General features: G+C 41.6%; 1 protein-coding gene across 1 annotated transcript in view; it reads left to right on the top strand.

The window, feature by feature from the left end:
- The window catches only part of GAS6 (growth arrest specific 6), a 39,751-nt gene that overhangs the window by 16,278 nt on the left and 786 nt on the right, over positions 1–22,687 (top strand). The window contains exons 5-14 of the mRNA XM_086880273.1: positions 3,517–3,639; positions 5,190–5,309; positions 7,311–7,436; positions 8,637–8,758; positions 8,873–8,991; positions 9,381–9,570; positions 14,979–15,143; positions 16,606–16,774; positions 18,363–18,535; positions 19,330–19,555. Coding sequence (XP_086736399.1) covers positions 3,517–3,639; positions 5,190–5,309; positions 7,311–7,436; positions 8,637–8,758; positions 8,873–8,991; positions 9,381–9,570; positions 14,979–15,143; positions 16,606–16,774; positions 18,363–18,535; positions 19,330–19,555 — 1,533 coding nt within the window. The remainder of the gene's footprint in view (positions 1–3,516; positions 3,640–5,189; positions 5,310–7,310; positions 7,437–8,636; positions 8,759–8,872; positions 8,992–9,380; positions 9,571–14,978; positions 15,144–16,605; positions 16,775–18,362; positions 18,536–19,329; positions 19,556–22,687) is intronic.

Below are 22,687 nucleotides of genomic sequence, written 5' to 3'. Positions count from 1 at the left end.
AATGGTTTGGAAAGAAAATGATAATATTTTCCCCCATTAAAATATTAAAAGCTTTTTAAAAAGGCTGAGTTTTGGCTAGCCATCATCAATTCACAGGAGAAGTAACAGAGAAGGAGCCTGAAACACGCTTGGAAGAATGACAGGCTTTGTGCTTGGCCAATTCTAGCGTGTCTCTTAATTTTTCACAGATGGTGCCAAAAGACTATGTAGCTCTATGGATTTGTGCCTGCAAGACACTTCTAAACTTTGTTTCTTACCAGCCTTTCTCTTCTCAAAACCAGGTAGTGGAAGGTTCTTTTAACTTGGTGTACAAAGACACCGAACAGCCTAAGGGCTGGAGGGTGATTAACTGCACTAGTTTATGCTGGAAATAGGGTAGAAATTTTAAGTATGACAGTGATTAGACATCTTATACAGAATATGTGAGGATTCCTAGTTTCATAAACTCTTGAGGTGAAGTTACAGCTAGGATTCATCTCCAGATTCAGAGGATTCAATACAGTGTGTAAGCAGGTATTTCCAGCATGGGTGCTTACATGAGCAGTATTCCCATCAGAGGTAACAGAGAGTTAATCTCCTCTGGTTCTAGAAGGATTTCCCCAACCAAACTGTCTGCTCTGGGGAAACCTGAGACCCTCTACATACTCTGTTTACTGTACTGTCTCCACTGACTGCAATGAGTATTTATAATTGCTTTGCAGATAGATGCTTACTTTACACTTAGATACCTATACTTTCTTTGCATATCTGGATCTTTTTCTAAAAGAGATCCTGCAGGTCATCTAGGAAATGGATTTGGTTCTGTAAGGCTGTGGAAAACTCTACAGGACTTTTGCAAAGTGAAGCTTCACATGGCCTTAAAAAACACAATGAGATTTTTGTTAGGTCACAAGTGCCTGCTTTTTACTATTAAATTACTGAGTGCAATATTATTTGCAGCCTAGCATTTGATGAAGTTTCAGTAGGAACCATTTTGTATCAAAGTATCAAAAAATAAATTCACAAAACAAAGTAATGAACTCAGAGTGACAGTCAGTGGGCATAAGCAAATTCTTGTTTCCATACAGATTTCAAAGATGGAATTGGTAGTTCTATTCTCTGCCTGCACTTATGAACTTCATAGGTGCTATCAGACACAGCTCAAAGCACATGAAAAGGTCATGCTCAGCACTTTTAACAGCTTTACTAAAATCTGTCATGTAAATGAATGGAAACAAAAGCTCCTTTTTTTTCTTTTGCAATGGTTTCAATCAGGAGCACCTTCTATGAAGCCAGGAGAATTGACAGAATTCACAGTTGTGAAGCCACTGGAAGAGTTTAAGAGCGTGTCTTATGTTCTCAAACTCTCATAAGAGGGAGCAAACCATCAGCACAGTGTTGATGTGATAGGAATCTCTGTGGTTGATATCTGTGGATTATACCATGGGTTGTTACCCTGCTGGGCAGTGTTACTACCATCTGGCTCTGCAAGGCATGTCAGAATCCAGTATGAGGGGAAGAATCAGAGATTGTGGGTATTCCAGATAAGCTGTGCATAACCATGTTGACTTGATTTGCTTATCAAATGACTGAAAACATTGCCATATTTAGGAGGCTTAGTGTATGCTGCTAAAAAAAAAAAAAAAAATACTTGGCTTACTATACCTAAAGCATTTTGTTTAAGGTACACATTCTGATCTGTCTAGGAAAAGGAACATCCTGAGCAGACTTGCTCTATTGTGGTTCATGGCCTGGTCTCTCCTTCCCCAGCTCCTCCACCTCCAGCAGTGTGTCAGCTGGGCAGTGATTTACTGGGAGGTGTTCTGGTGGGTGGATGTTAAGACAGCCCATGTAGTTGTGTTTTGTTTTGTGTGGCCTGGCCTCTTTGGCTGTGGCTTTGCCCCAGCTCTGCACATCTGGAAGGTTTCATCTGAACATTGGGAAACACTTTTTTACTGTGAGAGTGAACCAGAACTGGCAGAGGTGGCCCAGGGAGCTTGTGGAGTCACCATCCCTGGGATAATCAAAAGCCTTCTGGCCATGGTCCTGAGCAACTGGCTGCAGGTGGCCCTGCTTGAGCAGGGAAGTGGCACAAGGGACCTCCAGAGATGCCTGCCAACCTCAACCACCTGAGGCTGAAATCTGGAACAGCCACTGCAAACAAAACTGCTGTTCAGTGCTTTATGAGACATCAAATAGAGCTGCTACTGCCTGCACTCACAGAAGTGTTAAAGTTCTTTCCAAGCACAAAGTCACGACAGTGACTTTCAGGATCACACAGAGGAAGCTAAGAAGAGACATGTAGAAGTAGAATAATCCTGACAAAAGTAGGAGTCTAAACTTTTCTCAGTTTGAGGATGGGGCTGCTAATCTATGAACAGTTCCTCTCCTAAAAGCTTCCCTGCCATGCTACAAAGCCATTATTTCAGAATACCAAGAGTCTGTACTGGACTCAGCAGAACCAGTGCATGGAAACCAGTGCAAGTCTTTTCTGCTGCTGCTCCCTTAATATGTACACACTGGGCACTTTCAAATGCTGGGAGGAAATGCATGAAAAGAAAGGCTCTTGAACTGGTGAGGTTTGCAATCTGCAGAATGAGCTTCTGCACTGTTCCTTCTGGTTGAAGCTGTGGAAAGAGTTAACACATTCCTGTATTTGAAGACCACTGGTCTAGAACACTGGTGCTAACGGGTTACTAGTACATGATAGCTAATAACTCACTTTTTTTTGTGGAAACAAGGGTATTCTCTCATCCTTCCTTTAGCTACCTCTGTGAAGTGCTGTCCCTGGGTGTTGTGCAGGTAAGTGGATAGGTAAATTTGGACAGGTGATTACAGCTGGTGAGTAGTTACATGATACTTTGTGATTTATTCCTTCGATCGTTTCCAAAGTGTGGTTACTACTCCCCTGCCTCTTTCCAATGAAAAAACTCATTGCCAAATCCTGGAATCTGGCTTAAACACCCCCATAGGAACACTGTGCTCTTTGTAAACTGGATTCATGGTTTGCTGTTCCTTGGCTGTTGATATACGGGTATTGATTTTTTATATTCATTCTATGTAATAGAAAAGATATAACAAAAAATTTCATTTATAAACTTTTACTCGCCAGAAATCTATCAGCCCTGGTAAGATCCTCAGCTGAACTTCCAAAAACAATTGAAAAGAGTACTCATCCTTTCTTGAGTACTTTAGTTGATGCTGCTTTTTTTTTTTTTCCCTCAGAAATGAGCAAGAGTAGAAAAATAAGCTACTTTGAGTTGTTTCAGAATGTGTCTTTCAGATATGGGGGTGGTAGCTCACTCCCTTTCGCAATGAAGTGAATTCCACTTCAACTGCAAAATTCCTGGCACACCTTGTTTGGCATGTGAGAACTAAGAATTAGCTTATAGTTTTGCCAGCTGCAAGTATTTTTGAGTGATTCCCCAATACTGTTCAAGCTTCCCATCTTCTAATGAGGGTGAAACACCTGCTTGTCAGTGACTTCAGTGTATTGTTCTGTTTTGTTTTGGTTTTTTTATTCCTTGTTTAAATCAGATTTGCCAAACCAGTGTTCTCCCAATCCTTGTCACGAAGAAGGGACCGTCAAATGCGAGGATCTCAAGGGGGATTTCTACTGTGAATGCAAGCATGGCTGGCAGGGGAAAAAATGTGAAAAAGGTAATTTGGTTTATTATCTTTAATTTCTGTAACAAAGATATTTTGGGTTTTGTTGTGTTCTCAAATGGTCACTGATACTCTGCTGCACAATTCAAAAGTCACAGAACTGAACAGGATTACACACATTTTACTCGTCTGGGAAACGGGCAGTTTTTCACATCAACATTTTTATGTGACTCTAGTGGGGTTCATCTTGGTCTTCCAAGGTAATCCAAGAAGTTGCTCTCCAGCTTTCTGCTCTACCCCTCCGAAAGCATCAGCAGAAATAGAGTAGTAGTGGCTTTTGAAGCAGAATGCATCGGCTGCTGCTGTGAACCCTGGTGTTCACAGACCATAGAGCCAGAGAAGCTGACCCATATTCCCATCCTAGCATCCCTGCAGTGGGAACAACGACCTTCAGTCAGCAAGCTGAGGTCTGAGTCTGATGACACACAGACTGATAAAATTAGCTGTTAAAGCCTCCTTGCTAGTAAGACTTTATTCTATGTCCACTTTATTCCACATATTCCATTGGTGTATTTCCATCACTTCAAAAGAGAATTTCAGACAGAAACTATTTGTGCAAGATGTTCCAGCTGTCCACAGAGCTTTCTCTACAAGTTATCTTCCTTCCTCTTGTTTTCTGGTTTATTTGTGTTTTTTCCTTCTGCCTGCAAGTCTTCCTCTCAGGGCCACTGCTTTTTTGCTTGCCAATAGTAAGTAATGACTAGAAATTGTATTCAGACAGTCCAGAATTGTGGCAACCAAGGCAGCAGGAGATCCAGGCCTTTCCTTCTCATGTAAATATTGTGATGGGTTTATAGGATCACTCAAGCATGTTATCTAATCAGTTCAGAAAGCAGACCAGTCAGTATCCAGTTGGCTTTGAGAGCTCAGACATGGATCAGTCTGAAACATATTTTCTTATTTTCTAATAAAATGCCATGACATGCTGTTCTACCCATCAGCTAACTCTGGAATCCCATAGACAAGCAGGACATAAGGAGCAGGCAGGGTAGATTGAGGGTGAAACTTAGGCTCTGCTGGATTTTACAGGCTTTTGCTGCCAACTTCAGTGGGGCACAGTTAAGCTTACAATGTTCAGCAGGTGTGAACCTGGAACTTCCTGTGTTCTCATGAGTTCTGTAGTAACAGTATAGTGTTTCTGTTTTATTTAAAGCTTTTGTCCTGAACTTACTGGCCATAGCATAATTTTAGTACTTAATTATGATATAAAATAAATAACTAGTTTGCTTCTGCAAACAGGCTTCTTTGACTCCAGAGTGACTAAAGATACTTCTATGTATTCTCAGAGCTGTGAAGGAGATATTATTCTGTTACAGATCCTTCTCTCTCCCTTCCCCCCCCTTTTTTTTTTTCTGGTAAGTTAAACAAACTTTAGCTTATATGCGTGAAGTTTGAATGCAATGTTTGTGCTTTTTGTTATCACTGTGTCGCATCTTTAATAATGTTTCTTGTTTGGTCTTTCTCCATCCCAATGCCTATTCCACTCTCACTCTGTAGATTATTTACAGATGTGAAAAGCTTTCACTTTCATTCTTTTGATGTAGATATTGATGAATGCAGAACACAGAACGGTGGCTGTAACCAGCTCTGCCTCAACAAGCTAGGCAGCTACCGGTGCTCCTGCTACAGTGGTTATGCTCTTAAAGACAGCAAAATATGTGAAGGTAAGCTTTCCTGGGACTCTCAGTTTGCTTCAGAGGGGATGCTTTGTGACTTGTGTCTGTATTTTGGAGAGCTGGGTTGCCCTGAGCAGTCCTGGTCTGCTCCTTAGCCCAGCAGAAACTTGCTGGTAGCTCCTCTACTCCCCACGAGCCCCTCCACTGGGGTTGTGCTGGGTGCTCCAGCCAGCCTACATGCCTGGGCTTGTCAGCAGTTGGACCATGATGCTCTCAAAAGCATAGCACAGGCGTGATTCATGGAGGATTTGTGGCTTGGATTGTGCTAAATTGGTTTACTTGATCAGTCCCCATATCCTGACATTGACAGGAGGAAGTGCTGGCCTGATGTGTTGTTATGATTCTTTCCAGTCTCACAGTGTTGTAGCATGTGAGCCATTTGTTTTTCTTTTGTGTGTTTCTTATTTTATTTTTTTGGATTTGGATGTGTGCAGCAGCCAATGCATTCAGATACATACAGATAGCTATTTCAAATTCACTGAAACTCAGTATTAATAGGTGTAGAAAGGCCCTAGAGAAGTTTGGCAGCTATTTTACATACCAGCTGAGAACAGAAAGTGAGGACCTGAAGTTTCTGATTGAAACTATGAATTTACATAACCAGAACTTAAGCAACTGAGATTTTATAAGTGTTAAGAAGCTGCATGCTGAGACATACTCAATAACTCAACAACAGGTGGCTTGTTAAAGTTATGTTCATCTTATGAAAAAACAGGTATGTATCTCTTAGGGATAGATGTGATGACATATTTCTAAACAATTTGCATACATGATCTGAACAGCTTATTAATGCTACCAGCAAAAAGAAAAAGAGCAAGATTTTGTTTCTATGTCACTTTCACTCAAAAGAGTGATGACTGTGTAGATTACATGGCATCCCTTCCTAACGGGAGCAGCAATTTAGAAGAGCCAACTTCACTTTTGAATTGTCCTCTGCTGCCAGCAGCATGGACAGGTGGATGGCAAAGGGCCCACATATGTGTTTGTTTTCCTGTGTATGTACATTTGTTCCATACCCTAGTACTGTCTCCTAGAGCACTGTGAGCACTACTATTTAAGCATTCTGTAGCTTCAACGTGTGTCCTTCCAGCTGCTGGGACTACTGTCAGGTGTGGTTATTGATAGCTCAGATTTATCATTGCATTTTGACTTTTCTTATGTTTGTTCCTGTCATCATGAGCATACACACAAATGTTCCCTCTTGTTGTGATTTGCAGCCTAAGCTACGTAGGGTACTCAGCCAATTCACTCAAACGTGGGAAAATCAACAAGAGCAGTGTGTAATTGTAGTTTTAACACATACTAGAAAGCAAAAGTAAATATTTAACTCTCGGTATACTGCAAATGTTTTGTCAACACTGAGATTCTGCAGGGTTTTAGTTAACATGTGAGGAAAACAGATTTTTTTATGGGCTGCCAGTTCCAGTTCATTGCTTTATGGTGAAACTCCACAGCTCTCTGGCATGGCTTGTTCTCTGTGACAAATTGGGCTGCTTCAATTCTCCTTTGCCACTACAGACTGGCAGATTTAGATTTTAGCTTTGTGAATATATGAAAATTTATTGTTTGCCTGTCTGAGGACACGGAACAGAAATCTCTGAAGCGCCACAAGCTGAGTGCTCCTTCAGTGTTTTGGTAAAATTCATGCTGCTGCTCCTAAGTTTTTGCCTGTTGCTTTTTTTTAACCTGCAGTTTCAGGCCCCTGATTGGAGGGGCCTTTTGGTATTGTGGTAGTTGTTTTGTTTTACAGGGTTTTTTTCCTGTTTAATTTTGCATTGCTTTTTCCAACAGTGATTAATGGCTTAAGCTAAAAAAGACCAACTAATTTTTGAAGCCTGAAGTCACTTCTTATAGTTAGCTAACCCTAAACGTAGATTCTTAAAGATACTGATTCTTTCAGTTTCCAAAATTATGCAGGGATCACTCCATGTGAACAGTGATGTGATTATACTCCTCTGAAGTCGTGTTGTTTAATTGCTTGTTTTGCAGACATAGATGAATGCACAGCATCAGCAGACATCTGTGGAGAAGCTCATTGTAAAAATTTAATAAGCTCGTATGAATGTCTTTGTGATGCAGGCTACAAGTACGATGATGTGAGAAAAACTTGTCAGGGTAAGCTCAACAAATATGTTAGCATTTATTACATAATTTAAGTCTGTAGAACCCCAGGAATTTAGTTTCAGGCTATTTCTTTTTTTAATCTTGCTTGCACACTGGAGTTCCGTTCCCTTTCTCTGGCTGGGAGTGAGTTTGCAGTTTGCGGTCACCTTTGAGTTCATCGAGCTTGCTGTCATCTTTGAGTTCAGTGAGTCCGCAGTCATCTTTGATGACTTGAATCAAGCTGTATGAGCAAAAGTACTGAGATTTCTTGAAATTTCAACAAGTGCAAGATCTGGTGAAAGCTCAGAAGCATCTGTGCATGTTGCTGTCTCTCTTCATAGGACAAGAAAAGTTACAAAGCGATAGCTCTTTTTTCAAAACCTGTCTTGTGCTATTACTCTGAACTAGGAACTTAATATATACTGGAACCATGCACAGTTCTGCTTGCTACACTGCCGCAAGCTTTCTCAACAGAGTAAGTTTTGAAAGTATTCCAAAACCAGCATTGCTCCCTGCCTTTCGTCCAAGTTAACGTAATGACTCAAATCACACTCCAGCCAGTTCTGTTGGGCATTAAGTGCTAAACTCTGCCTGAAGAGATCCCCGTGGGCTGTCACAGTTTGCTTTCCTGCACATGTTTGTGAAGAAGATAAAAAATAGATGAAGAAAAAAGGAAAGAAAATAGTGAATGAGAAACTTGGGTTTTATATGCAGTCCCTGACTGCAAGGAGCCAGTCAGTACAGGCATAGCAGAAGGGGCCTGAAGGGAGGAATCTTGTCTAGAAGTGAAAGCCTAAGGCTCTGCTCCAGCAGACAAGTAGTTGAGTTCTGCTTCCAACCTTCCCACTGACTTGCTATGTATCTTTGGGCAGCTGGAATCTATCTGTGAAAATAGATTTTGCAGAATAAGCTAAGTTGGAAGGGACCCACAAGGATCCAAGGATAAAGTCCAACTCCCAGCCCTGCACAGCACCATCCCCAAGAGTCACACCACATGCCCAGGACCATTGTCCAAACACTTTTTGAACTCTGTCATGCTTGGTGCTGTGACCACTTCCCTGGAGAACCTGTTCCAGTGCCAAACCACCTCTGGGTGAAGAACCTTTTTGTAATATCCAACCTGAACCTTCCCTGACACAACTTCAGGCCATTCTCTCAGTTCCATCACGTTTTAAAAAACTGAGTTTCTTCTTCTTTGCTGGTCTTGTGTAGATATAGATGAATGCGAAGAAAAGCTCTGTGAGCAGACCTGTGTCAACTCACCAGGGAGTTACACCTGTCATTGTGATGGCAGAGGGGGAGTGAAACTTTCCCAGGACATGAATACATGTGAGGTATGTCAGTGTTCATTACGGTAACTGCAAACAGACCTTTACTTTGCTGCACTCTCTGATTCTCTTTCTGCTGCATGAGGAGAATAAGCACTCAGAAATGTGTTTTGATTGTAGAACATCATACCATGTGTGCCTTTTGCTGTTGGAAGGAGTGTTAAATCCTTGCACCTGGGGAGGATGTTCAGCGGCACTCCTGTTATCAGGCTGCGCTTCAAAAGGAAACAACTGACGAGGTGAGGACAATTTAGAATGACAGTGAAATGCTTTGACTGGCTCTGATGCATGCAAGGAAGTTGTTACAATAGTAATTTACCCTACGTTCATCATTATTTGCTTGGATTATGAAGTCCCGTAAGGCTAAACATTACCTAAAACAGTAATTAAGAAAGGCAGCCTTGACCACAGAGCTGTTAGGATAATTACTGAAATATAGTATTGTAATCTTTATTCTTAATGATGTTTTAAAAGCTGTATTTACATCTTAAAGCTTTCAGGACTGCATTAAAAGCTATAATGTTTTAGAGCTTTAGAGCTGCTAGAATTGATGCTATCTGTATGGAAAGTACTCTGTGGTTTTTGAACTCTGCATAACTAATTTATTTCTTGGCACCTGTGCGGTCAGACTTGTGGCTGAGTTCGACTTTAGAACCTTTGATCCTGAAGGTATCCTTTTCTTTGCTGGAGGCCATCAAGACAGCACATGGATAGTGTTGGCTTTGCGCAAAGGACGGCTAGAGCTGCAGCTGAAATACAATGGAATCGGCCGCGTGACCAGCACCGGACCGCTCATCAGCCATGGCATGTGGCAAACGGTGAGTCCAGACCCCTGCCGAGGCCTTACTCCTTCTTGGCTCATTTGGGATGTGCTCATCAAGTGCAAATAGACTTCATGTATTCGTGAGAAAATGCTTTTCCAACCTATCTATCAATTAATGGATAATGCCGGTATGCTATACATTCTAAGGTGAGAAGGGGATATTTGTCTTAATAAATTGAATTATACTTTATATCCATTGTAATATAGACTGCATCTCTAATTTGCACAACCAGAGCAACCACTTGCACAAACAGTGCCTTTGAGATGCAGTAGGGCTAGGATGACTTCACGTCAGCTCAAGAAGATGCCCTCTGCATGAGGGCTGGAAGTGAGTAAGAGGGAAGGAACTCTGCATCTGTTCTTTTAAGACAGTTCCCAAGTGTGTTTGGTGTATGTGTGTGTGTGTGTGTGGGGGTGGTTGCTTTTGTTTATTCATTCATTTGTTTAGTCACAGGCCTCAGATTTTCTGAGGCCTTGACAAATCTCTTATGGTACAGGATATTTTTTTATAAAGTCTTCAGGCCTGTTGATATAAGCTGCTTCCCTTGTAAAGATATTGGGGTCTATTCTATAATCATAGAATTCCAAAAAAGATTTTAAGAGACCTCAGACATCATCAAGGCCAACTGTCAACCCAGCACCACCACTTTAACCCCTAATGCATCTTTTTATTGATACCATAATCCCAGCAATCTCATGAGATTGTCAGGATTCATGCTCTTCTTGGCATCTCACAGAACATCAGCTGCTGATTTTGGGAGTGTTATGGTTGTTGCCATTTGTGCCAGGATCATGAAAAGCATCCTGCAGTATGATCTACATTAGATCATAGAGCAGTTTATACATGTTTTCTCACTTCTGCCTTTTCCTCTCTTTTCATTTTTTCTTATTTAATTAGTTCTTTTAACTTTTAAGTTGATGAGCCTCTTGGGGAGTGGGTGGGAAGTTCACAGCTAACTCACATTTGAGACAAATGCAGATACTGGTAACTGTGAATCATTTTCTGGTTTACATTTTTTAGTATATAAAAACTCAAAATTATACATTAAAGAAAAAAACAAGGTAGGGAAAAATTTGTTTCTAATTAATAAATGAAGAAGTTCTTGAATACATTCACTATCAACTACCAACATTTGGTAATGTTTCCAGCAGATGAAGTGATGTTTGGTTCAGTTCCTTTAATGTCAGTGAAATAATTTTAGATTCCAAATGGAGAACTGTAGAGGTTCAGTGAAGCTGTAGATAAAATATGTGACATGCTGTATCTTTACATATAAGAATAGCTTCAAGCCAGTTCTTACTGAATTTTATGGTAAGAGTAGTTCTGCTAATCTGAAATATGACAACTGTAATTGATGGTGACAGAAGATGTGAAAAGCAGAGTGGATGCCACTGGGGTGACTTGGGAGTCACAAAAATCAGCAGTTACCAAGTTAATTCATTTAACACAGGAGCTAACATACTTGTTATGAGGTAATTACTCATTATGAGGTAATTACAAACTACCCCATATTAGTTTGAGGGGACACAGCTGAAATGTGTTTTCTTTCTTCAGGGAGAAAGGCAGTGTGATAAAAGTAAGTGTCATGGTTAGGCAAGAGTTAAATATCTCCTGCCAGCTATCAGTGTCAGGGCTCTTATCCCCAGGTATCATCCTAACAAAGAAATTGCCTGGCTGAGTGGCTGCAGCAATGCACCCTGCACATTTTCTGAGGGATTGTGTGATTCCCCCAGAAATCCTTCCCTGAGCCTTTTTGGGACTGTACAGACCAAGCTGTGGGTGCTGTGTGGGGCAGGAGCCACACTGATGGGGTGGAGGCAGAGGTGTCCCTGCAGCCAGTGGTGCTGCCATGTATGTGGGCTGAGCAGGGCTGGGCAGCTGCCAGAGGCAGAGATAGTATGGCACCAGTGGAGGAGAGAGCAGCATGCAGTGCTGGCACAGGAATGTGTGCCTGGAGCAGGTCAATGGCCGTAATTCTGGTGACTGCCTCCCAAAGTGACACAGTGCAGTGCTGATACTGCCCCAAAGCACGAGGATTTACTCACGGATGAACAGCAGCAGGAGGAAAGAGCCTGTAGTCTCTTGATTTCATAGTTTACACCTTTGAGACCTGGGACCTTGCCTGGTTTGCTGGGGAGCTGATGATTTCTCCTTTTTCTGCTGTATTTTCTTATCTCTGGCTTTCACCCTAGAGATACTTGGCTCTCTTCTGCTTGACATCTAGTGTCACACCCCTCTAATGCAATTTAATCTATATGGCTGACTGATACAACTATAAATATGTTCCTACATTTTATCTCCTCCTGCATTTCTCTGTTTTTCTTTGTCTGGCATGGTTTTTAATTTAGGAAATCCTGTTTAAGGACTTCTTTTTACTGTCTCCTATTACAAAACATGTAGCCACACATTTCATTGTAAGCATGGACTCGTCGCCTCGCTTTCCATAAAGCGCAGCCCCAACAATCTCCAGACGTCACAGTCCAGGTTTAAGTGCAGTTGTGAGCTTTAGTCTGGACTTCAGTATGCACAGAATCAAACCCTTAGTTTTGGTTAGATATTAACCAGAGGTCTTTGGATACTGGAGAGAACTTCCTATGGGTCATGAGAAAATAGCAGTTTTAGTATTTGACTTTCAATGGATGGAAAAACAACAAGTATTTAAAAGCAAAATATATGAAAAAGTGCGAACAGTGTTCCCATCTTTTGAGCAAAAGTTGCATACTTTAGTGGAAATACAATGGCATTTTCAAAACTTCAGGCCAATATTTCTGCCTAGGTATTTTGGCTGGTGTTAATCCTTCCTAAGATATTTTGAAATGAGCATTGAACCAGCATTGAAAACACAAACAAGCAAACCTCAGGAAAAAAATTTAATGTGGTTATTAGTGTGTAACCCAGCTGGATGAAGTGGCACATATGAAATTATGATAGTAGAGAATGCACTCACCTTCTGTTTGTTTTTCATTTCCAAAAACAGCCCTCATTTTGTCTTATTTTCAGTGTTCAGTTCAGTACTGCTCTGAGGACACAGTCTGGTTAGCTAAAATGATAACTTACCTGCACTGTTAAATGTCAGGGCTGAAAGTTAAGCAATCACAAGATTGGTATTTGGTTCTAACCCTGCAGCTGACTGTAGCTCTGTCACTTTTCAGTGCTGACCACTTGCTTTTCAGCAAACTGTGGACAGGCTGGCTATGTGCTATGAGCTATCCTGGACATGAATCCAAAACACAATGCTGAATGCCTTATGGCTAACCATATGGGAACCTTTAGCTATGAGAACTGTCCTCCTGAATGTCCCTAATTCATGGTGGCAGGCAGCAAGTAGCTTCTCCTTGCCACAAGAGTGGGGAACTGGATCAGGATGCTAACTACTGAAGAGCTTCCTCTTTTGGTTTATATGTCATGGTGGTGCACCAGCAATTAAGTTTTGACTGTAAGAAGCAGGAGCTTAAACAGCCAGAGGGCATTGTAAAGTAAGCAGAATGTAATTTCCTAAACTGGAATCTGTTGAGAATTCCCACAGGGATTAGCCCCTTCTCTTATGGAAGTCTTCACTAATTTGAGTTTGCTTGTATTAAAGATCAGATGCAGCTAAGAACTCAGAATTTTTTCTTTTTTTCTTTCTTTTTTAATTTTTATGTTATTACTTGCTATGCAACCTAATAAAATTTTAGAAGGCCCTTGATTTCTGGTGACCCTGTAAGTAGCAGTATTTCTTCACAGCATGGGCACTGCTGCTGCCAGCTTTTCCCAATTCCCATGTGCTCTGTCTGCCCACTGTCTGTGCCAGGAGCAGGGAGATGGTCTGTGCCAGCTCCCTGTGGCCCAAGAGCCCAGAGCACTGGGGCAGTGGTGACCACGACACTGAGCAGAGGTGTCCGTGTGAGTTTTTGGCTACACAGCCCGTGTAGCTCAGCTGTGGCTGCCAGGACCTGTGGGCTTATGTTCCCACACACTGAATGAGCTTTACAGCCATCCAATATCCAAAAAAAGCCTGTTTGAGACTGGCTTGTGTGTCTCCATGGAATGTAGTCTGGAGGTGTAAGTGCTGCTTTAAACAAGCAAGCTGCAGACAAATAAGTTCATGTCCTGTAGGATATGGCACAGGACAGCACACCAGGTGTAAACAGTGCTGTAGCAATATGAACCAGATTGTACTGGAATCCACAAGAGAAGAAAAAAGGTTCATGAGAAGAAGAAAGTCTCTGAATAATCTTTTCAACTATCGAATTCACTTTATCGTCATTACTGAAGACAGCAATCCAAAGGGAGTGCCAGGTACAAACCTGCTCAACCCTGTCCTCCTTTGTGTTACAGCCACAGAGCAAGAGCTGAGAATGGCTGGTAAGAGCAGTTTTGGGACTGCAAAACGCAGAGAAAGGTGCTCAGGACCCGGCCTGCTAGCAGGGAGAGAGAAGGACGTGTCTAAACATCCTCTGAAATAGATAATGGGCTCTGTCTGTACAGCAGCTCACTGATGGAAGCAGCATCTGGGTGTCCCAGGAGACAGAGCTGTAGAGATGAAGAATGAGTAGGTGGAGTATCTGTCATAGAGTGGGAAGATTATGAAATAGGGGAGGTGTGTTCCTTTCTCCTTCTCTGCAGGAGGATTGGGATTGTCTTCTGCTACAGCCACAGAAAACCCTGTTGGTGGTGGAACCATGTCCCAAGGCAACAGAATCTCATCTGCTGTTCATCAGTCTGATGCTTCAGCTTTGGGCTTCACCTCCTCTCCCTCCACAGAAGCTTTATAGTGCCTGTCTATGCAGTCTGATTATAATCAAAATGATGAGATTTTTTTAAAATTTCAGTGGTAATAGAATCTTCCTAGAAGTAGCTTTTCAGAGACATGGAGGGAAAATTTGCATATGCTTTTTTGAGAGAAAAGTTATTGTCTATTACACATTTTAATTACCCTCTCAAGATTTACATCCTCTGTTGTGCTTTCTGCAGGGGTTGGTATTCAAAGACTGGATCAGGGAGTCTTCTGTGTTATCTTCCACTGATCCAAAAAAAGACATCTTGTTTGTCTTTCCAGCTTTTCCTTTCACCTGCAGGTGCAATGGGAAGTTTCTCATTATTAAGCCATGATTTCATTTACATTTTGCATAAAACAATCTACAAAAGTCATGTATTTAATCCAGTCACATTTTTCACATGTAACTGCTCTGAAGTAGCTGAGTAGTATCTCTTCACTATTAAGAGTAATCACAGACTGCTTTGTAGAGTAGATTTACATATCAAGATGGAATGTAACTTAAAAGGTGAACAAAGAGGTTTGGGGACTGAAAATATTTCTTTGTCTTGGGGATTTCTCTGGGGTCTGTCCTGTAGCTGAGGCTGCAGGTACTAAGTTCTTTCCATACTGAATTATTCAATTTGAAATTTTGCTTTTTCAGATCTCTGTTGAGGAACTGGAAAGAAATTTGATTATAAAGGTCAACAGGGATGCAGTTATGAAAATAGCTGTCTCAGGGGACCTGTTTACACTAGACAAGGGAGTGTATCAGCTGAATTTGACAGTAGGAGGCATTCCTTTCAAAACAAAGGACCTTATTCTACCAGTAAGTATAGCATGATAACTTGTGTTCCTTTGCATGCCTGAAGGGCTTGATTTCATCTTCTCTTGGGGTAATGCAGGTCATTCCTGAGAGCAGTTCCACCTGCCCTGAAACAGGTGTATTATCACCTTCTGGATACAGCTTTCTGTCCATTGACTATAGCAGGAGCCTAAACCAGTAGCAAAGTTGAGACTCCAGATTTTTTGATTGGTAGGTTTGGATGAGATGTATCCCACCTGCAGAGTTAGGGCACAGCAAAACTGGAGCACGTGACAGAATGCAGAGTGGTCCTGCTGGCTTGGAGAGCATGAGTGGCTCAGGGGAATCTGGAACCAACGTCAGTGGCACGTTTTGTGTTGCGACCAAACTTTGTGCTTCATGTATAACATGTCACAGTTTGCTGTTCCCATTTAGTGAGACACAAGGAAAAACAGAAGCTTATTCTTCTTTATTTCCTCCTAATTGAAGTAGATACAGAACATGAATAAAAAGTTACTCTTTTGGGTGCTTGGGTGAGATTGGATGACTGCTGTGTTTCTGGAATAGCTGCTGCTCAGGCTGGTTTGAATGTCCACCACAAGCAAAGTTGGCACCTTGAAATCCAAATTTGCATCTGTTTATTCCTAAATGAGGTGACAAGCTTGTGGCTCTGTGACTGGGAGTGCAGCAGCTGAGCCTCACAGCTCCTGTGCCTCACAAAAAGTCATTCAGGGGCACTGCATGTCAGAAACAGTAAGCTTTAGGGTGTAGTCAGAATCGAGGATTGAGAGCCAGAAACTCCTCAGGTTTTTATCCTGGCTCAGACACTTAATTCTCTGTCCTTCAGTTAATTGGGGGGAGTGGTGCTGGTTTAGAGGCTTTGCAAGGAGCCTTCTCTTTACACACTGACTCACATTTTAATGCTGATGTTTGGTACAGGATAGCCTAACTAGAAGCTGGAAGGAATAAGGTGTGTACAGAATGGTGTGCTGGTCTTATGGTGCAGGTGCCCCTCCTTGAGCCAGAACCTAAGAACTTATACCATGATCAGCTCCAATGTCTGTGTGTCAGGGTGTTTGCAATGACAAAATGGAATGGGATTTTCAGCCATAAGTTAGCCTCCAGCATTTGCAATGCAGAATTACAGAGCTTTGGCTACAGAACTTTAGAAATAAGTTGTACTAATGATGGGCAACACATAGAGGAGCTTACAGAATCAGTACAACCAAATCACCACCTGCACTAGCTGGTGCCCTTGTGGCCTGTGGAAACAGGCTGAGCTGAGGGGAATTTTCTGGGGAAATACTGACCACTCACTTGCTTGGGGTTGCAGGTTTGGGGTTGCAGTCTATTGGTTTGCATGTACATAACAAGCCAAAATTGTTTCTACTGTTTGGTATCATAGTATAACTCAGTATTCCTTTGCACACAATTCCTCTTCACTGAACACTGGTTTGTGGCATAAGATACTGCTTTATTTTCCTAGATAAACCCTCGTCTGGATGGTTGCATGCGAGCGTGGAACTGGCTGAATGGGGAGGACACCTCTATCCAAGAGACCATAAAGATGAACGAAAAGATGCAGTGCTTTGCTGTAGCAGGACGAGGGTCTTTCTATCCTGGCCGAGGTTTTGCTGTGTTTAATCTTACTTACAGTAAGTAGGCTGGGATTTTTATTTCTGACCTGTTGTCCTGCCATTAATCATACCTGGCTAACAAATGCTGTAACACTTAGATGTATGCCAGATTCACTGTGGATTGGTGCAGAAAAGACTAAACTTGTGGCTCTTCTCCTGTGAAGGAGAGCCTGTATATGATAGGTCAAGCCAGTGCAAATGTGCCCAGCATGGATTAGGTGGTTTCTGTGTAGCTCCAGTAATACATTTCACACCCAGACTGCCTCCAGCTCATCCTCAGCCTTAGAGGCTTTACATCTCTCTGTCAGCAGCTTAGGTGCTTCTGGTCCTTACCATTGTTTTCTGCTCAACAGAGAGATCTGCAAGCCATACTGCTGTATTTTGAGGTCATGATAGACAGAAAAAATAATATTGTCTATTTTCTTGGATTCACTTTTAATCATGGGGTGTCATTACTTACACTTGGGACAAATGCACTAAGCAAATCTCTGATAGAAGCCAATGAAATTGGCATACAGTAATAATAGGCTTCAAATCAAACTTGTCCATACTAATGTAGTACTCAGAAAGGCACCTTTCATTGTTCTAGATTATTGTGTTTGCTTATCTGTGTAATCAACTATCAGTATTTCTGAATCCACAAAAAATGCAGACCATCTATTTCAGTGTGGTGTTTAAGTCCTGCTCTGCAAGAGCCATCTGTTCAGTGTTGTGTGCATTTTTCTGCTGTGCCATGGTTAATAAGGGAGTACCAGATGTCTGTCATATTACTTAGCACATGGATTCAAAAGTTGCAAAGTGAAGACAAGGGAGCATCTAAAGTGCAGGTGAAGAGGTGGAGATGACAGGACTCAGCCAAGATAAGGCCTCAGCACCTGCATTTTTTTTCAAACCATTATTCTCTTTTTTTTTTTTTTTTTTTTTTTTTTTAGCTTTGTAGTGGTAAGCTTAATAAGGAATGGATCACTGGATCACTGTATTTCAATATGTGATGAGAGGTTACAGGGGAAGGACTGAGATCTTTCTTTGCAGCCTGCATTACCTTTTAAATTATAAGGGCACTGAGGCAGTAAGAAGATACCAGAAAGTTTAATTCAGGGTTCAGCAGGTAAAATAAAATGTGGCACACTTCTGAGAGATTGGTGATCAGGAAGAATTTGAGTGTAGTATGCTTATACAATTTTTTAGTTTAATATAGGCTTTCACATGAATGTTTCCAGCATGTCAAATTTCAACTTAGATTTCTCAATGACCTTTGGGCAGACTGGTTCAAAAATTGGTTTTTGATTGGCTTATCTTGCAGCAGTGCTTTGAATGTGTCAGATTGGCAGCCATGGGACTATAAAAAAATAACTTTGTGATAAAAACAAGCTTAATGTTATCCTTTGAATTCTGAAAAGTAGCAGAATGCATAAGGTAACAAGAAGAATCTAATGCCATTTTCTTGTCCAATTTTATGTTCAGGTGCTTTGGAATGATTTTTTTTTTTTTTAATAAGAAAATGTGACAGTCCCTCCAGATGCTCATCTGCCTATGCTCTTCTCCAGGGAGGAATTGAACAGCTTACCCATTTAACACATTGTCCTATGAATTTATTTTTCTGCAGTACAACCTTCTTCTGGAAATGAAACCAAGACAAATTGGGAAATTGAAGTAAATGCTGTAATTCAGCCAGCAACAGACACTGGTGTGCTGTTTGCCCTGGTTACAGAAGAAGCATCTGTCCCTTTATCACTATCTCTGATTGACTATCACTCCACAAAGAAACTGAAACAACAGGTACAAACAAGTATTTTTGTTTGAGAAGTTTCCTTGCTGTTTCCTGGTAACTGGAAGTCAATTTCAAAAACAGTTGTCAGGTTTGCTGCCTGCCTCGTTATTTGTCCCACCTGTTCAGAGCATGGTCTGAAACAACAGTGCTTGCCTGAAGTTCTGCCTTACAGGTATGTGTCAGATGCTAATGGAGAGCTCTTGACAAATGTGGCTTAGGTAAAAGACAGAACTGCTCTCTTGAATGCAGGCTTTTTTTTTTTATTTTCCTGGCACAGAAACTGTTTAGTGCCATAAACCAGGGATTTCCATTCTTACTTATCAGTAAGTGTCCCAAAGTAGCCAAGAGACAGGCTTTAGGTGTGGGAAAGATGCTGGAAAAGACCAGTTTTGGTGGAGTATTGAAGCTACTGTTTAATGGCATTCATAACAAAGGGCTAGATTCTGGCATTTCACAGGGGTAAACCAGGGAGGATTTCACTAACTCCCATGAGCCAGTTTTCATTTATAGTTGTTTCTGTTGGTTTAGTTCCAGTGCGATGTAATGACTTCAGCAAGACCCACTTAGAACTCTCTCTGACAAAACATGATTTCAAGAGTTAGTCCCACTGGTTCATTGGTTTTTCATCTATGCAATGAACTCAGAACACAATCAGCAATAGTAATAAGCCTAATTCTCTGGAGGGTCTGCAAAATATTTGTAATAAAGGGCACATTGGGCTCATCCTGGTACAGGGTAAGTGTAGCTAGGTATTTTTCTGCTCACTGCCTGTTTTTCTTTCTTTCTTTCCCCTGCTGCTCAGTTTATCATTGTGGCCTTGGAGAATACAGTTGTGTCCAGACTGGCAATAAATCTCTGTGATAAGAAGGAACACTCTGTAGACATCCTCCTCCAGAAAGATCACTTATCCCTGAGGGTAGATGGGGTAGCAGGAGAGAGTGAACTAAGCAGCTCTGAACTGGAAGATAGTCTGTCTGTCTTGGAGAGCTCTTTGCAGTCAACGAAGACATACGTGGGAGGATTGCCAGGTGAGCCTCCAGTTTTGTACCATGGACTTCCAACTTGCCTTGGTGAGCTGGGAGTCAGGAAAACTGTTTTTGTTCAAGCTGTGAGACTCCTTCTCTGTTTCTGCTTGAGCAGGCTTTGTCTGCAGTGCAGGAACATAATGGGTCTGGGGTTGCACTTTCCTGGAATGATTGTGTCCTTCTCAGGGCAGTTGGAGGCAAAAATAGAGGGGGTTTTGCTTGTTCAACAACAGGAGTGATTTAATCTGAAGGATTGCTGTAAACTGTGTTATTATCTTAAACCTGGTAGAGTCCATAGGAGCTGGACTGCTGTTTCATTAATGTAATGAAGCTGTGGGAGCACTCCATGAGGGGAGTACTGGGGCCTCAAGTTGTTTTGCCTGAAACTTGGCAAGCCCAGAGTGGCAATTCTCCCTGGCTGATGCTCTCTTTGAACTGGTCACAGCATGACACAGTCAATTGACTGCCTCCCAGCAGAGGGCATGTAGGGCACAACCAAGGGGTTAACACCACTGATAGTTTCTTTGGCTTTTCAGGAACAGAGGGGTTTCTTCTGGGAGGTCAGTTTGCTCCTCTTTTCTAAACCTGTAAAATCAAACTTTCATCTGAGTCCTGAGTTTTGGCCAGGTTTGGGAGTTTGTTTCTTATTCTGCCTGAACTGGTTTATCAGTCCCTTCTGCTGAGGAATGCTATTAAAGGAACACTTATGTCTCTGATGCACACGATGCCAGCAGCTAAGCAAAATCTTGCCCTTACTTGCCCAAACAAGGGAGAGGTACAAATGTTGGCCCCTTGGTAGCTGCTGAAGCAGTCAGGCTGAGGTGCCACATGAGCTAGGACACTTGGCTGTCTCCACCATGAGCAAGAGTTCACAGAGTTTTTATGCTGATGTTGCAAATGGCTCTCAGTCACACCTGAAAGGGGGAGGCCACCTTCTCTGGCAGGAGCAGAGCTGAAATCCCAAACACAGCATTTTCCAGTCTCAGATTGAATTATGTAAGCTGGCCATTGCACAGGCAGGAGAGGTTGCCTGCTTTCTTTTTAGCAGCTCTCGGATGCACAGCAGAGATTTCCACAGCTCAGAAAATTATCCCTTTCTGTCACTGTCCCAAGTTCTCTGTGGTTTGCTCAGACTACCTGTGCTGGGTGCAGAGCTGGTTTTAGTTTGCCAGAACTAAGTGTGAGATACCATGGCTGTGGCAGCTCAGACTCAGCTGGCTGCTGTAGGTTTAGCTACTATCCCCACTTTGATCTGCTTTGCTTAGCAACGGGGATTCCTGCCAGCACTCTGCTTTTGCCATTGAGAGGAACCCAGCACTGAGAAACCCTGTCATTTGCCAAATAAATAAACATTTCAGCACTTCAGCTGGATTAATAACTCTGGGCTAAGTAACGATAGTGAATGGTCAGATCTAAGTGAGATTGGCTCATTCAGATTTTGAAAACATTATGTAGTTTTCAGTTTTTCCATACTTCCATACCGTGTGGAAAAAACAGTATAGTGGTCAAACTTCACGTCTTTATTCCATTTGCACAAATAAAGAAAGAATTCTGGATCCAAATATGAAATATATCTCATCCTAAGCACAGCTAGTGTTGCAAATGTGGAAGAAATACTAGAGTTGAAACAGATAAGAGGGAACGTGTAGGCATTTATTACATTTTCTATAGGCTTTTCAGTTCTGGTAAATCCTAAATTATGTGATGCATAGGTGATTTTTCAGGAAATATACATTCCACCAGGTGAAAGAACCTTTAAACTTTTGCAAAGTTTAAATAAAAATTTAAACTAAATTTAAATAAGTTAAAATCTTTACATGACCACATTTTAGACAGATCCATTTCTAGTCAAAACAGAAAATGAAGTATTTCATCTGATTTACAGCTACAACACAAAGAATAAAAAACAAAATATTTTTTTAATCTCTAACAAATCCATCTGAAAGCACACACTGTGTTTCAGCCAGCCCTGTGGCACATGTAACAGCAATCTGCTTCGTTCCTTAGAGGAGTCTTCAAGCTGTGAAGACAGAACTTCAACTCCTGACTCAAAATTTAGTTCACATTTATCTGAGGTATTACAACAGAGAGGCTACATTCCTTTAAGCAGACTTTGCAGATAAACTTTGGTAAATGTGGAGGAATGGGAAATAGATAACATCATTAGTTAAAACAACTACTGAGTAATGGTACTTCTCATCTAGGAAGCTGAAAAGATTTTTAGTATTTCTTTGTGGCTTACAGATCTCCCACAAATGTTCTCTCTCTCACTCAGTCATAGATTCTGTCTGAGCTGTGTCTGATCACATCAGCCCAGCATATCTCCAGGCAGAACACTTTAAATTTCATATAATCTTGGGTCAACAGGACAACCTATTGTTCTAGTTGTCCTTGCTTCGATGCAAATATAAGTGACTTATTTAGCTACCTGAATCACTGTGAAGTTAAATATTCTTTTAGACGTTCATTATTTTCCATTGCACAACCAGTTTGATTGGCTCAGCTTTGGGTTGTAAATAAACTAATGACCTTTGGGGAAAGGTAGAGGACAGAGCTCATGTAGGTTTTCTTGTCGTTATGTTAGTGTGTGGGGTTTTTTGTTTGTTTATGGTCAGGGTGCATATGATATTACAGAAGTTAGTAGTTAGACTGACTGATTTCCTCTGGTCTATTGGATTGTACTTATTGTCTTCTTCCTTGCCATCTGTTTTCTGCCCCTGGTAAACTGATTAAAAGAACATCAGTGTGGATCTCCACAGTAGAATTTAGTCTCATTAGTCTGACCAATTCAACTGATGCATTCCAGCACCTTTCTGATGAAGGCCAGCAACCTTCCTGTGCTCATACACAGCAAAATTGTGGTAAAGATGAGTCCAGCAAGTGCTAGAGGCTGCATATGGGAAATGCTTTCCTGTCATAAAATTCTTCCTATAATCTTTTGGAAGCTATTTTGAAGAGAAAGAACTTTAGGGGAAGGTCTAACATCTCCTCCAATAACAAAGCAGAGGATCTGGAGATGGAGGGGGGAAAACATGGGGCTGTGTGAGCACATTGTACCACTGCAGTGAAGCCTTGCTGCTGTGCAGCACAAGGTTTCGTGGTTTCATCACATCTGGAGATCTTGCAGAGATACAG

This window comes from Cyanistes caeruleus, chromosome 3, assembly GCF_971803275.1.
Source record: "Cyanistes caeruleus chromosome 3, bCyaCae1.hap1.1, whole genome shotgun sequence".
Taxonomy (NCBI): domain Eukaryota; kingdom Metazoa; phylum Chordata; class Aves; order Passeriformes; family Paridae; genus Cyanistes; species Cyanistes caeruleus.
The sequence above is the reverse complement of the archived record's forward strand: the minus strand, read 5'-3'. Positions and strand labels throughout refer to the sequence as shown.